The 16135-nt window shown below is 45.8% G+C and overlaps 1 protein-coding gene across 1 annotated transcript in view; it reads right to left on the bottom strand.

Annotated features, from left to right (window-relative positions):
• The window catches only part of LOC141106848 (uncharacterized), a 141917-nt gene that overhangs the window by 52896 nt on the left and 72886 nt on the right, over positions 1-16135 (bottom strand). Inside the window, 1 exon segment of the mRNA XM_073597777.1 lies at positions 15351-15960. Within this exon segment, the coding sequence (XP_073453878.1) occupies positions 15351-15960 (610 nt within the window).

Genomic DNA, 16135 nt, shown 5'->3' on the forward strand with positions numbered 1-16135 from the left:
GGGGCACCAGTGATGTATGTCGCTTTTACTCTATCACAAGCAGCGGCCTTAGTGACAAGTCTGCCTGACCCAGAGAAGCAGCCAATTCCCTTCTACCACAGGATAGTGCAGATACAAGAAACTTACTCAGCTGCCTGGAGAGACTTGATCAGCCTATGCCAAATCAAAGCAGGATATGTCTTTTGGCCAGTCATGCAGATGGCCTTCAATGATGCCTGGCTGACAAGTGCCACTTCCTACACCTCAGGCGTGGAGTTCTGTGCACAACTCCACGACTGGGCAAAGGAGAAGTTGACGGATCAGAAGACCACAATCCAAGATATTACCCAAGATAAAGGGGAGTCTGTGAAGAAGTATCATGCTAGACTCATAAAGGCACACACACACATGTTATCAACTGCTTTTGTTTCAGGGCTCAGAGAGGATATCAGAAAAGGCCTGATGGTGGCCCGCCCTGAATACCATTCAATGAAAATGTCTGATTTATTGTTGGTGACCAGAGGTATAGAAAATCAAAAAGGTAAAAAACCAACGCCCCTCATGGTAACCCATGACGAAGATCCCGCCTACACTAGTCCACCACCACTGCCCAATACCAGGGAAAGGATCACCTGTTACAACTGTGGGAAACGGGGTCACTTCAAAAAAGAATGCAGAGCCCCAAGATGTCCCAGAGATGGACAGGGGTGCAGCCAAAAGTGTGTTGAGGGTGGTGAATCTGCCTAATAATTCTTTCCTTTCCACTATTGATGTTTCCTGCGTAGGAATGGATGGGGTGCCCCGCTCCAGTCCACTTCCTGATTTGTTTGCCAGATTTGTGGTGTCCTCTACATGTCCCTTGAATCTACTAGGAGCTGATGTGTTGTCCAGACTACAGGCCTCAATCAGGACACGCCTGAAGGGGGGTGAAGTTACATACTCCCCTATCTTTAGAAGACTCATCTGCTTTGTGTTCTCTGCCTCTCCTGATGACACTTAATGAAGAAAAAAAAAAAAAAAAACTTCAAGTTCAATACTGCAGGAAGTACTTGACAGAATCCCTGCGTGCCTATGGTCCACAGGACCGGGAGACAACGGTAACTTAAAGGTGCCACCAGTTTCAGTCAAGCTAAAAGAGGGCGCTTCATTGCCCCGGAAACCACAATAACCCCAAGAAGAGAATCCTAAAAAGAGAACCAGGTACCTACTGTGGATGCCTTTGACTGCAAAATACCTCACAGAGGTGGATCTTACAAACGTTTTCTTCAGTGTCCACCCTCACCCCTTCTGCTGGTACCTTTTCGCATTCATCCACGGAAAGAAACGGCAACATACCTAAACAGTTGTGCCACAAGGGGCACAGAACTTTCCAAGCCAGTTTGCAAAAGCTATGGCTATCATCCTTAACACATGACAAAAGGAACACCCGGAAGTGATTCTCTTCCAACATGTTGATGACCTTCTCTTTTGTGCAGCTGACTTACCCCCTGTTGAAGTCACCTCAGAAAGCCTGTTGTGCTATCTTGCCAACCAGGGCTGCAGAGCCTCAAAGCCCAAATTGCAGTGGTGCTCAACACCTGTCATTTTCCTTGGACTAATTTCCTAGTGCAGAGCATGGATTCCAGAAGCCTTCCTACTGATGCTCTGCAATCAGACCCTTCCAGATGTCTCCTGAAGAAATATCTAAAGTTTGAAACCCTTGAGTGCGCCACCCCCGGCGCTAGGGCTCCCAGCCTACGACAAAACGCTCAAGCTCTTTGTATCCGAACGTCTGGGACATGCTGCAGGTGTACTCACCCAATCACACGGCATCAGCCTACGCCCCATAGGATATTATTCCTGTCGGCTGGATGCGGTAGCAAGAGGAGGCCTATTGTGTCTGCGAGCTGGATTTGCTACACAAGACTTGCTTGACAAAACTTTGAACTTGGTCCTCGGACACTGCCTCGTTCTGCTTGTTCCCCATGACGTTGTTGCCATATTCAACCAAGATCCAGCCGAAACACTTGTCCACTACCAGACACTTGAGACTCCTGTGTTCCCTCCTACTGGACAGCATTACTCTATTAAGTTGTCCAACACTGAACCCTACCACCCTTCTTCCACTTCTCGAGGGGGGAAAGGAGGAGGAGGAGTAGAGTCTTGACTTGTTACCCCCGTGACCGCACAGGACACGCGGTCACCACTGAAAACACTGTTCTACAAGCTGAAGCCTTAACACCGGTGATGTCTACACAGGAGGCAGAGCTATAAGCACTTACTACAGCACGTAAATGGGCAGAGGGAAAAAGAGCCAACATTTATATGGACTCAAGATATGCTTTCAACATTGCCCATGATTATGGTGTTATCTAGAACAGAGGATTCCTGATGGCTGCAGGAACACCTGTGAAAACTTGATTGATGCCTTGCTTCTCACAACCCAAGTGACTATTCTGAGTAAAAGCACACGACAAAATGAACTCAAAGGAAGCTTAAGACAATCATCGAGCCAATACAGCTGCTAAACAGACAGCTGGTGGTCCGCGGGAAGTGGACAGCAGGGTGGTAGAAGAAAACCACCCCGTGCTTACCTTACAGACTTTCCCAGTGGACAGAGTTTATCTAAAAGAACTACAGGAAACAACAAGTCCGGATAAGAAGGAAAGCTGGAAATGGAGAAAAGGAGCAACTCTCAGAAATGGACTATTCGAGTGCAACAAGAAGCCTTGTCTACTCAGGAGTATGTACCCAGCCGTGGTGCAATGGGCACATGGAGCTGCCCACTTGACAAAGACTTTTATGAACTCTCTTATCAACAAGTGTTGCACCAAGAGTTACTCCACTGACCGACAGCTTCTGCAGATCATGCATTATCTGCACCAAATGTAACCCAGAATGCACAGAAGAAGCACCTGGCAAAAGCCCTATACCCCATTCCAGAGGATGCAAATTGATCATTCTCAAGTGCCAAGAAGTGGCAGATTCGAATACGCCCTAGTGGAAGTGGTCATGACTGCCAGGACCACAGCTAAGAAATTACTGAGTGAGATAGTATGTAGATTTGGGGTCCCAGAGGTGATATTGAGAGATCAGGGACCAGCCCTAACAACAACCCTTACTAAAGAGATTTGGGCAGCACTGGGGGTTCAGTTGGCACTACACATCCCATACCACCCTCAAAGTAGCGGGAAGGTAGAAAGGATGAATGGGACACTAAAAACAGGATGTTAAAGATGGCCCAATAGACTAACATGAGTTGGCCCATTGCCCTGTTCAGTGTCAGACACACCCCCAGGGGAAACATGCCCTATCCCCTTATGAAATTTTGTTTGGTTCAGCTCCCAGACTTGGTTGTTACTTTCCACAACAGTTACAGTTACAGTCTGATGTGTTGACTAATTATGTAACCACATTATCACGAGAATTAACCTGAATGCATGTCCAGGTGTTTTCTTCCATTCCAGATCCTGAATTAGATACAGGAACACACCAACTACTGTCTGGAGATCCTTGAGCCAAGTTATGATGGTCCATTCCAAGTTTTGCTGACCACAGCCACCTCAGTCAAGTTGGCCAGGAAGAACACCTGAATGCACGCTTATCACTGCAGGAGAGCGTGTTTTCGGGTGCTGCATATCCTTTTTCTGTTTGATCTAGGGGGGAGGGGCCCAGGAGGTGGCCATCACAAAAATGATAACATAATTACGTTTTGGTGTAACTCTTCAGGTACACATGTGACCACCTTTACCTTAGATTACTGTGACATAGTACCTTGTCCGTTTGACCCTTCATGGTGATGCCATTGGTACAGTGATATCCTGACGGTAAGGACATATATGTATGCCACACAGACAGTTACTGGGGACAGAGTTGTGGTTTCTGTGGGGGCCAGTGGGTTGGAACACAGGGCCAGAATGGGCGACCACAGAGTGCATTAGACAAAAAAGATGAAAATAGAAAGCCCCCATATCCTAACCAAAGATATCCCTGATACATACACTGACCCAGCACACAGTCAGAGGAGGAAGCGAGCAGCTCTCTCCGGAAGCTTTGATCCTCATGTATACATACATGTCATAGGGGTTACAAAGGGGGTCCCTGATGAGTTTAAAGCCAGGGATCAGGTAAAAGCTGGTTTTGAGTCTTTGATCCCCATAACAACTGTCAGCAAGAATGTAGATTGAATTAACTACATGTCATGGTTATGCAATAGAGTTTGTCGATCAGCATACCTGTCTCCATGTGTTCATCTCTAGAGACCAGCTGACCCTCACCTGACTGCTTTTGTAACCTCCCCTCTAAGCATGGCCCCACCCCAGGCCATATCAGGGAACCCTATATTAACCTGTGCACTGCAAGCCAGCAGTGCTGATCAACCACTGTGTGTTAGCCTCTATGTGTACTTGCTATGTTTCCTACATCTGATTTCTGTTACCGACTTTGGCCTGTTCCCGGCCATCCCTGTTTGCCTGTGACCCTGATGTTCCAGACAGCTCCCTCCTTCCTCATCTCCTGTAGTCTACCGTGAGCGTGAGCTGTGAGACCCTGGGGACCGCGACCTGGAGCCAGACTGCAGCGCAGTCCATCCTCACCACTAGAGGCTCTGGTGAACACCCGCTGGCTCTTAGACTCCGCGCCCTGGGGAATCTATGCTCTAGCTCCCAGTGGGATCTGTGTCAGTGATCCAGTAGACCTGATTCCTGAACCTCCCAGGGTACAATCCGCAGCAGTCAGCCGTAGGGTCTACTACCTTGCGGTGCACTCCTGATCCCAACGGTGTGCATCTGTCACCCAGCCTCTAGGTGACCTGACACTACACATATTATAACCAACAGAGATTTGTAAATTACTCTAAAGACGCCCTCCAGGGAATTGCTGACCAGCTAGCCCCCACTTCCTACATGACATTCCAGGACCTGATGGCCTTAGACATGGTGCTAGTGGGGAAAGGAGGTGTTTTGTAAAATCATATGAAAAACCGGGAACCTGTTGTACATACATTCCTGATAATACTGGCCCAAATGGTAAGGTTACTTTAGCTATAAAGAAATTAGAAGATCTGTCACTAGAGTTGAAGAAGAACTCAGGTATCACAGACCCATGGGACCAATATTTTAGCTGGATGAGTGGGTGGCAGAAGGTGCTCGCCCAGATACGGGTAACGGTATTAATAATCCTGGTTCTTTTAGCCCTGATTGTATGCTGTATTCTATCTTTTGTAAAAAGTTAATGAGCAAGGCTGTAGACAATAGCACACCTACATTTCTCCACCAAGAAGAAGAGGACCTCCTTATGATGGAAGATGACAAACCCTTCACTCCTCTACAGTCACTCCCTGTCCATAATCTCACAATCCTATAGGGTTATAGGGATAGATAGCGCCTGACTGCACCTCTCCAGCTGTATCGAGGAGGGAAGTGAACAGTTGCTGCCCAATTCTATATACAGCCTAAAAGAGTTGCTGAGGAGAAGGGCCAGGCTAAAAAGTAGGACCTTTAGTATTAGGGACAGAAAAGAGAAAATAGTCATTTTAGGGGGGATTGTGAAGGAATGTGATGTAGATAATAATAATAGTAATCTGAAAATGTCTATTTTCTTATGTGCATACATATTTTTCTCCTTACTCATTATATAAGTATACAGATTTGCTCTGTTCCTATATTTTCTCAAAATGGCGTGTACCCCCTACCTCCCACACACAGAAGAACGCGGAACTGGAGATAAGAACAAAGAGAGCCAAACCTCGTTATGAAAATTATCCATCTTCTTTTCTATCTTAACCAATGAGATGTACCTATTAGACTAACATAGCAATGACGTATTTGTGTGTATAAAACATTAACACCGCCTTGAATAAATCAGAAGTGGAATGAGTTAGCAATTCTGAGCGTGTCTCAGAGTGTTTACTTTATATGCATGCATATCTACACTTTTCAAATTAGAGACAGCAGCAGATAACCTTGAGCTCGATTGGAGCTCTTAATCATTTCCATAAAACTGTCCCCTGCATTCTGTACATTTCACACTCCTGTCCCCTGCATTCTGTACATTATACACTCCTGTCCCCAGCATTCGGTACATTACACACTCCTGTCCCCTTCATTCTGTGCATTACACACTCCTGTCCCCTGCATTCTGTGCATTACACACTCTTGTCCCCTGCATTCTGTACATTACACACTCCTTTCCCCTGCATTCTGTACATTACACACTCCTGTCCCCTGCGTTCTGTGCATTACACACTCCTGTCCCCTGCGTTCTGTACATTTCACACTCCTGTCCCCTGCATTCGGTACATTACACACTCCTGTCCCCTTCATTCTGTGCATTACACACTCCTGTCCCCTGCATTCTGTGCATTACACACTCCTGTCCCCTGCGTTCTGTACATTTCACACTCCTGTTCCCTGCATTCGGTACATTACACACTCCTGTCCCCTTCATTCTGTGCATTACACACTCCTGTCCCCTGCGTTCTGTACATTTCACACTCCTGTCCCCTGCATTCGGTACATTACACACTCCTGTCCCCTTCATTCTGTGCATTACACACTCCTGTCCCCTGCATTCTGTGCATTACACACTCTTGTCCCCTGCGTTCTGTTCATTACACACTCCTGTCCCCTGAATTTGGTACATTACACACTCCTGTCCCCTTCATTCTGTGCATTACACACTCCTGTCCCCTGCATTCTGTGCATTACACACTCTTGTCCCCTGCGTTCTGTACATTTCACACTCCTGTCCCCTGAATTTGGTACATTACACACTCCTGTCCCCTTCATTCTGTGCATTACATACTCCTGTCCCCTGCATTCTGTGCATTACACACTCCTGTCCCCTGCGTTCTGTACATTACACACTCCTGTCCCCTGCATTCTGTACATTACACACTCCTGTCCCCTGCGTTCTGTACATTACACACTCCTGTCCCCTGCATTCTGTACATTACACACACCTGTCCCCTGCATTCTGTACATTACACACACCTGTCCCCTGCATTCTGTACATTACACACTCTTGTCCCCTGCATTCTGTGCATTACACACTCCTATCCCCTGCCATCTGTGCATTACACACTCCTGTTCTCTACATTCTATGCATTACACACTCCTGTCCCCTGCATTCTGTACATTACACACTCCTGTCCCCTGCATTCTGTACACTACACACTCCTGTACCCTACATTCTGTACATTACTCACTCCTGTCCCCTGCATACTGTACATTACACACTCCTGTCCCCTGCATTCTGTACATTTCACACTCCTGTCCCCTGCATTCTGTTGATTACACACTCTTGTCCCCTGCATTCTGTACATTACACACTCCTGTCCCCTTCATTCTGTACATTACACACTCCTGTCCCCTTCATTCTGTACATTACACACTCCTGTCCCCTGCATTCTGTTGATTACACACTCCTGTCCTCTACATTCTGTACATTACACACTCCTGTCCCCTGCATTCTGTACATTACACACTCCTGTCCCCCTGCATTCTGTACATTACACACTCCTGTCTGACACTAAATAGTGCAAGAGTATGGTGGAATATCCAAGACAGTGGCAGAAAACTAACACTGCACATCACCCTAAACACACCATCCCCACCGTGAAACATGGTGCTGGCAGCTTCATGTGGTGGGGATGCTTTTCTTCAGGAGGGACAGGGAAGCTGGTCAGAGTTGATGGGAAGATGGATGGAGCCAAATAGAGGGCAATCTTAGAAGAAAAATTTGACAGACCTAGCCGGGACAGAGGCTTTTGGAGAGGACTGAATGCAGGCCTCTTGCCTTTCGACTATGGGCCCTGGATTTTAAGGAAACAATACTCTTTGTGAGGTGTATGCCTGGGGACCCTGAACTAATGTTACTTTGGATTCAAGTCCATGTCCCCCCAAAACACAAAACTCTGGGAACCCCGTATGTGCCATATTATAAATAGTGTTGTGGGGATATCTATTTATATCACGTCCAGCCGTATGCCAGAGAACTGAACAGTGGTGTAGGTTTGTGTTTGGAGTACGAAAAAACCCATAAAAACCCCACCTTGACTCACATCTCCGAAAACCATACAAATACATTTTTATGGAACAAAGGATTCAACATTGGCAGCCTTTCTTATTTTCCTGTATAAATTGTATTAGTATTAAAAGTTGATATTATTATACATTTATTTCGAATGTTTTTGAAGAATACCTTCATTCTGGGCCTAACCTCCCACCTCATAAATGGTATCAGATGACTTTGACCTGAACACGTCCTTATACCACCATGTTGGCAATGTGCAGTGAGTCTCTTTAAACATGTTGTCTCATGCTGTTGTGTACCGTTTGTTGTGCTAGTTTGGGGTGGGGCTGTATTCCACTGTTCTATTGTGTTTGTCTGCCTTGGATCACAGGATGTGTATCTCTATGGAGGGAGGGGGGATTCCTCCAGCAGCCCCCTGCTGATAAGACTGTGTACTGATGAGAAGTTTAAACACACCTGACCTGTGTGTCCATTGTCATTGGACAGTTTAACCCGTCCTCTTTTCCAAGGGTGGGGGGGAAAGAGTCTCTGAGTTATTTTATCTGTTGTGTCCGTGTGTGAAAAAAATGAGTTGATTCCTGGTTGACCCTCAAGACAGAACATCTTGTCTCGTATTTGGGGGGGAGAGTTATTCATATGGGTTTCTTGTTCGGCTGATCGGAGTGTTCAGTAGCTGCCTTGGTGTTCAGGAAGGGAATGTCCTAAACGACTTTAACCCCTTATATACTCGGGGTGTCATTACAAAAACCTGTAAGAGTCTGCAAAAAACTTGAAACTGGGGCGGAGGTTCACCTTCCAGCAGGAAACGACCCGAAACATCCAGCCAGAGCTACAATGGAATGGTTTAGATCAAAGCATATTCATGTGTTAGAATGGCCCAATCACAGTCCAGACCTAAATCACATTGAGAATCTGTGACAAGACTTGAAAATTGCTGTTCACAGACGCTCTCCATTCAATCTGACAAATATTTTGCAAAGAAGAATGTGCAGAAATGTCCCTCTCTAGATGTGCAAAGCTGGTAGAGAAGTCCCCAAAAAGACTTGCAGCTGTAATTGCAGAGAAAGGGGGTTCTACAAAGTATTGACTCCGGGGGGCGCCATACAAATGTACCCCCCCCACACTTTTCACATATTTATTTGTATAATTTATCATTTTCCTTCCACTTCACAATTATGTGCCACTTTGTGTTGGTCTATCACATAAAATCCCAATAAAATACATTTACGTTTTTGGTTGTGACATTAAAAAATGTGGGAGATTTCAAGGGGTATGAATACTTTTTCAAGGAGCTGTAGCAGATCCTTAGAGAAGCCTGCGTGCTGTTTTTTTTTTGGATAGAAGTTGCATGGAAATGTAATTTGCAGCAATTTTAAACTTTTTTCCTTCATAAAGGTCGGCGTTGCTGCAGCACTTTCTGTACATGACAGAGATATCCCCCTTCACAGGAAGGATTAGGACCCCCCAGACATGTTATTTAACCGCTTCAGATCCGGGCCATTGCCAAATGACGGCAACAGCGTGGATCTGAAATACCGGGACTACGTCTATTGACGTCGTCCCCTTTCCGCTTTCCCAGCGCGCTCTCATGAGCCCGCCTCGGGGAAAATCTGTGTTGGCCGTGTCCCTTGGACACAGCCAATCACAGATCGCTGTACACGGCCAATCACGTAAGCGGCCGTTCACAACGCGATCGCCGCCTCCAATGAGAGATGATCTGAAATGTAAACAATTGAGATCATCTCTCATTGCCGGCTCTCTCTCCTTACACAGAGACAGCGTGTGAGGAGAGAGAGCTTCTGTGAGTAGTTTTATAAAGTCTAATAGCGAAGTGTGCCCAAAAAGTGCCCAACATTGCCCATAGTGACATCAATATAGTGCCATCTGTGCCCACCTGTGCACATCAGTGCCCACTTGTGCCATCAGTGCATCATCAGTGCCCGTCTGTGCCCATCAGTGCCCATCTGTGCCCATCTGCAATCAGTGCACATCTGTGCAATCAGTGCGCATCTGTGCCAACTCATCAGTGCCCATCTGTGCCACCTCATCAGTGCCCATCTGTACCAATCAGTGCCCATCTGTGTCGCTTCAGTGCACATCTGTGCCACCTTATCAGTGCCCATCTGTGCTGCCTTATCAGTGCCCATCTGTGCCGCCTCATCAGTGGCCATCTGTGCCACCTCACCAGTGCCACATCAGTGCATATCTGTGCCCACCTGTGCCGCCTCATTAGTGTAAATCTGTGCAATCAGTGCACATCTGTGCTGCTTCCTCAGTGCCCATCTGTGCTGCCTCAGTGCCCATCTGTGCCGCCTCATCAGTGCCCATCTTTGCGATCAGTGCCCATCTGTGCCGCCTCATCAGTGCCCATCTGTGCGATCAGTGCCCATCTGTGTCGTCTCATCAGTGCCCATCTGTGCGATCAGTGCCCATCTGTGCCGCCTCATCAGTGCCCATCTGTGCGATCAGTGCCCATCTGTGCCGCCTCATCAGTGCACATCTGTGCCATCAATCAGTGCCACCTCATCAGTGCAGGCTTAGCACACAGCTGTGCAATCTCATAACCACCAGCAGCCATGTCCAAAAAAAGCTTTTCCGCCGAGGAGGCATACCAAATTCTTTCCACGGCCGATGAGAGCAACGGGGAGCTCTCTTGTTCGGATTCCCTTTCCAATTCGGATTCTGACGTAAATTATGAGCCAGTCCTCAGTAGTGAAACACTTACAGACTCAGAGGAGGAAGAAACTCGGCCCGCCAAACGAAGGCGTTCTAGTGAGGAGGCAGCGGCATCCACCAACACAGCAGTACCTCGGCAAGAAAGGCCAAGTACCAGTGGGGTGTCACCCCAGCCCCAAAGGGTTAGGTCCCATGCCAGCCTTCCCTTTGCACTTCAGAACCCCTTGTGGCTTCCTCCTAATTCAGGAGAAGCTAGCGTTCCCCCTTTCACTGCCCAGCCAGGAGTCCAGGTGGATACAGAGAATTTCACCCCAATTAACTTTTTTAATTTAATTTTTACGGAGGACATGTTGGCGTCAATTGTGGCCCAGTGCAACCTGTATGCACAGCAATTTATTTTGCAAAATCCCACATCATATTATGCCAGTCCCTATGAGTGGAGAGACCTGACAGTGGAGGAGTTCAAGGTTTTTTTGGGCCTCACATTTAATATGGGGCTCACCAAAAAAAACGAATTCCGTTCCTATTGGTCAACCCACCCCCTCCACCACATGCCGCTCTTCTCCGCGGTAATGCCCAGAACCAGGTATCTGATGATAATGAGGTTCCTACATTTCAGCGACAATACCCAGTGCCCTCCCCGAACTGATCCAAATTATGACAGGCTTTACAAAATTCGGCCAATATTAAATTATTTTTCTGAAGTATTCCCCCAGCTGTTCACCCCGGACCAAAACATATGTGTGGATGAGTCCCTTGTTAAATTTAGCGGCAGGCTTAAAATTAAGCAATTTATCCCCAGCAAAAGGGCCCACTATGGGGTGAAGGTGTACAAACTATGTGACTGAGCCACAGGGTACACATATTCCTTCAAAGTGTACAAAGGGAAGGACACCCAGCTGCAGCCCCCTAATTGCCCGGACTACTTGGGAACCAGCGGGAAAGTTGTTTGGGACCTCATATACCCCCTACTCGACAAAGGATACCACCTGTATGTAGACAACTTCTACACTTCTCTGCCCCTGTTCCACAACCTTCATCGGAAGAAGACACCAGCATGTGGCACCGTAAAAAAAAATCGGAAGGGCTTTCCTCAAAGTCTTCTTAATAAGAAGTTGAGAAAAGGAGAAACGGCAAGTCTGCGTAACAAAGAGATTCTGGCAGTGAAGTGGAGGGACAGAAGGGATGTGTACATGTTGTCTTCCATCCACAATAACACCTATGTGGAAATCCCCAGAAGGAATGGCCCCATCCAGAAACCCAAATGCATCCATCAATACAATTCGTTTATGGGGGGAATCGACTTCAACAATCAAATGTTGGAACCATACCTTGCCACAAGAAGGACATACCATTGGTACAAAAAAGTATTGATTTATTTTTTTCAATCGGCCATATACAACTCCTATATCATTTACCGCAACTCCACCCAAAGCCCCCAACCCTTCCTTGGCTACCAGGAGGAAATTTACACTGCCCTTATATTCCCGAACGGCCCACCAGAAAACATCTGATCAGATGTTGTTAGTCAACTCTCCGAACGCCACTTTCCAGATAAACTCCCTCCCAAACCAACTGGCCAAAGACGTCAAAAAAGATGTAAGGTGTGTACCAGAGCAGGAGTCAGAAGAGACACATCTTATTATTGTGCACAATGTCCTTCCCAACCAGGCCTCTGTATAGGTGAATGTTTCCGCCGTTACCATACTTCACTAAATTATTAGTGAAGTATGGTAAACGTAATCCTCAGTTCCTGCCTTCACACACCTTATGCCACTGCCTGCTCTGTAACTGACCCTGGCTTGTTATTTGACCACGCTTCTGCCTGCCGATTTTGTACATACCGCTGCCTGATATGGAACTGACCCTGGACTGTTATTCGACCATGCTTCTGCCTAACGATTCTGTGCATACCTTTGCCTGATCTGGAGCTGACCTTGGACTGTTTGACCATGCCTCTTGCCTGCCTCTTGGACTGATCTTGTACCCTGCAACTGGACTAGTGGGATTCAACACAGGCGTCTCACATATGTGAGGGGCTCCAGAATAGATTTTCTGGATGAAGAAAACAATTTTCTTTGTTTTCTCATTCCTAGATTAGGGTCTGGGGACTCGGAGGCATCAAAGAGATTTGGGTGGGAGAAGCCTCTACCCCTGTCCCCATTCTTTCCTGAACGAGGCCCTACTTCTGCCTGCTGCCTGCAGGACTTACTGCCATCATGCCTCTGTTTGTTGCACTGACCACAGCACATGGACCTTGTTTCTGCCTAATACCAAGACCAATATTTTGGCATTGCTGACAATCTCTGCCTGCACTGACCCTGCACTGCACTGACCTATGGACAGTATCCATGCCTGCTGCCTGTACTGACTATGGACAGTATTTCTGCCTGCTGCCTGAAAAATTGTGTTCGCTGTTGCTGACCAAGTCCCTGCCTGCATCAGTGCTATCCTCCTGCGGACAACTGTACTACTAAAACCACAGGTAATCTTTTGTTTCTCTTTGCTCAGCATAATGTATTTTGGGGTGTAATTCTTGGTATGTGCATGCTATGTGTCCCTGGAACACCTGATGGCGTTCCTTGCATGTTGGATCTCTGTATGTGGCCAGGCTGTGTAAAGGTCTCACACATGTGGTATTGCCATACTCGGAAGGAGTGGCAGAATGTATTTTGGGGTGTCATTTTTTGCTATTTAAATGCCATGTGTTGGAAATATCTTATAAACGGACAACTTTGTGTAAAAAAAAAATGCGTTTTAATTTTTTTCCACATTTTCCAAAAACTTCTGGAAAAAAATGAACCGTTCAAAAGACTCATTATGCCTCATAGATTATACGTTGGGGTGTTAGCTGTCCCAAATGGGGGTCATTTTGTGGGCGTTTCCGTTCTCCTGGTGCTCCAGGGCCTTCAAAAGTGTAATAGGTGGGTGAGAAATGAGATGTGTAATTTATGCTCGTAGATCGCCTGAAGGTGCTACTTCCCTGGCGGGCCTCTGTATGTGGTCAGGCTGTGTAAAAGTCTCACACATGTGGTATCAGTATACTCAGGAGGAATAGCAGAATGTATTTTGGGGTGTTATTTTTGCTATGTAAATGCTATGTGTTGGAAATATCTTATAAACGGACAACTTTGTGTAAAAAAAAAAATGCATTTTCATTTTTTTCCACATTTTCCAAAAACTTCTGGAAAAAAATGAACCGTTCAAAAGACTCATTATGCCTCATAGATTATACGTTGGAGTGTTAGATTTCCAAAATTGGGTCATTTCCATTGTCCTGGTGCTCTAGGGCCTTCAAAAGTGTAATAGGTAGTCAACAAGTTAGATGGGTAATTTATGCTCCTTGAACACCTGATGATGCTCCCTGCATGTTGGGCCTCTGTATGTGGCCAGTTAGCGAAAAAGTCCCACACATGTGGTATTGTAATACTCAGGAGGAGTAGCCGAATGTATTTTGGGGTGTCATTTGTGGTATGCACATTCCATGTGAGAGAAATAAGCTATTACAATGACAATTTTCTGAAAAAAATTTAAAAATAAAAAAGAAACCTTAATTTGCAAAGAATTGTGGGAAAAAATAACAACTTCAAATAACTCACCATACCTTTTACTAAATACCCTGGAATGTCTACTTTCCAAAAAGGGGTCATTTGGGGGGCATTTGTACTTTCCTGGCTTGTTAGGGTCTCAAGAAATGAGATAGGCCTCAGTACATCAGGTCTGATCAGATGTGATCATTTTTTTATGATTTGCACCATAGCTTGTAGACGCTATAAATTTTACACAGACCAAATAATATCCACTAATTTGGGTTATTTTTACCAAAGATATGTAGCAGTATAAATTGTGGCCAGCATTTATGAATAAAAATTGCTAATTTGCAAAATTTTATCACAGAAACGAAGAAAAAAGCATTTTTTTCAAAATTTTCGGTCTTTTTTCATTTATAGCGCAAAAATTAAAAAACCCAGAGGTGATCAAATACCACCAAATGAAAGCTCTATTTGTATGAAAAAAAGGACAAAAAAATCATTTGGGTACAGTGTTGCATGACTGAGTAATTGTCATTCAAAGTGTGAGAGCACTGAAAGCTGACAATTGGTCTGGGCAGGAGGGGGGTTTAGGTGCCCAGTAAGCAAGTAGTTAAAGGAATTGGACATTTTTAATGTTTCACTTTAAGCATTTAAAAAGAAAATCGCTGCTCCTGGCTGAATGTAAATTTTATTTGTGATAAAATATGATTTCCAGGGCAGTGCAAAATACAAAACAATTCTATACAGAACTTACACATTTCCTTTACACATTCATTCTACAAAGTGTTTAGAAACAGACCTGTAAATGTTTGTGAAATCTTCCACCACAAAATGTACTCAGCCAATGAGAGGTAATGACTCCGTTTTTATTTTTCTCCCGCTATCAATGGCCAACACGGTACAACACTTCATCCATGTCTTTGGTGATCTCTGATCTCCTTATCAAGTGTTTCCTCCATGATGAAGATCAGCCATGGAGTATATCTGAGGTGTATATCAGGGTGTGCTTCTTCCCCACATGTCCATCAACATTCATATACAAGACATTTCCCACACTCACTAATACACCTCGAGGGTTGTGTGGGACCCCTGATGTACAGGAAGACAGGACTTCAGTGAGGAACAATTCCCTCACTCAGGACAGGAAAGTGGCTTCTCCCCCGTGTGTGATCTCTGATGTCTGGAAAGATGGGACTTCTGTGAAAAACATTTCCCACACTCAGGACAGGAATATGGCTTCTCCCCCATGTGAGATTTCTGATGATAGGAGAGACTGAACATAGCTGAAAAACATTTCCCGCACTCAGGACAAGAATACGGCTTCTCCCCCGTGTGCAATCTCTGATGTGTGGAAAGACTGGACTTCACCGAAAAACATTCCCCGCACTCAGGACAGGAATACGGCTTCTCCCCCGTGTGCACTCTCTGATGATTAGAAAGACGGGACTTCTGTGAAAAACATTTCCCGCACTCAGGACAGGAATACGGCTTCTCCCCCGTGTGCAATTTCTGATGATGGGAAAGATGGGACTTCTGTGAAAAACATTTCCTGCACTCAGGACAGGAATACGGCTTCTCCCCCGTGTGAGATCTCTGATGCTTGGAAAGACTGGACTTCACTGAAAAACATTTCCCGCACTCAGGACAGGAATATGGTTTTTCCCCCGTGTGCAATCTCTGATGCTTGGAAAGACTGGACTTCACTGAAAAACATTTCCCGCACTCAGGACAGGAATACGGCTTCTCCCCCGTGTGCAATCTGAGATGTCTGGTAAGACTGGACATCGCTGAAAAACATTTCCCGCACTCAGGACAGGAATAACGCTTCTCCTCCGTGTGCAATCTCTGATGATAGGAAAGACTGAACATCGCTGAAAAACATTTCCCGCACTCAGGACAGGAATACGGCTTCTCCCCCGTGTGCAATCTCATAT

This window comes from Aquarana catesbeiana, linkage group LG08 (assembly GCF_042186555.1).
Source record: "Aquarana catesbeiana isolate 2022-GZ linkage group LG08, ASM4218655v1, whole genome shotgun sequence".
NCBI classification, from domain to species: Eukaryota; Metazoa; Chordata; class Amphibia; order Anura; family Ranidae; genus Aquarana; species Aquarana catesbeiana.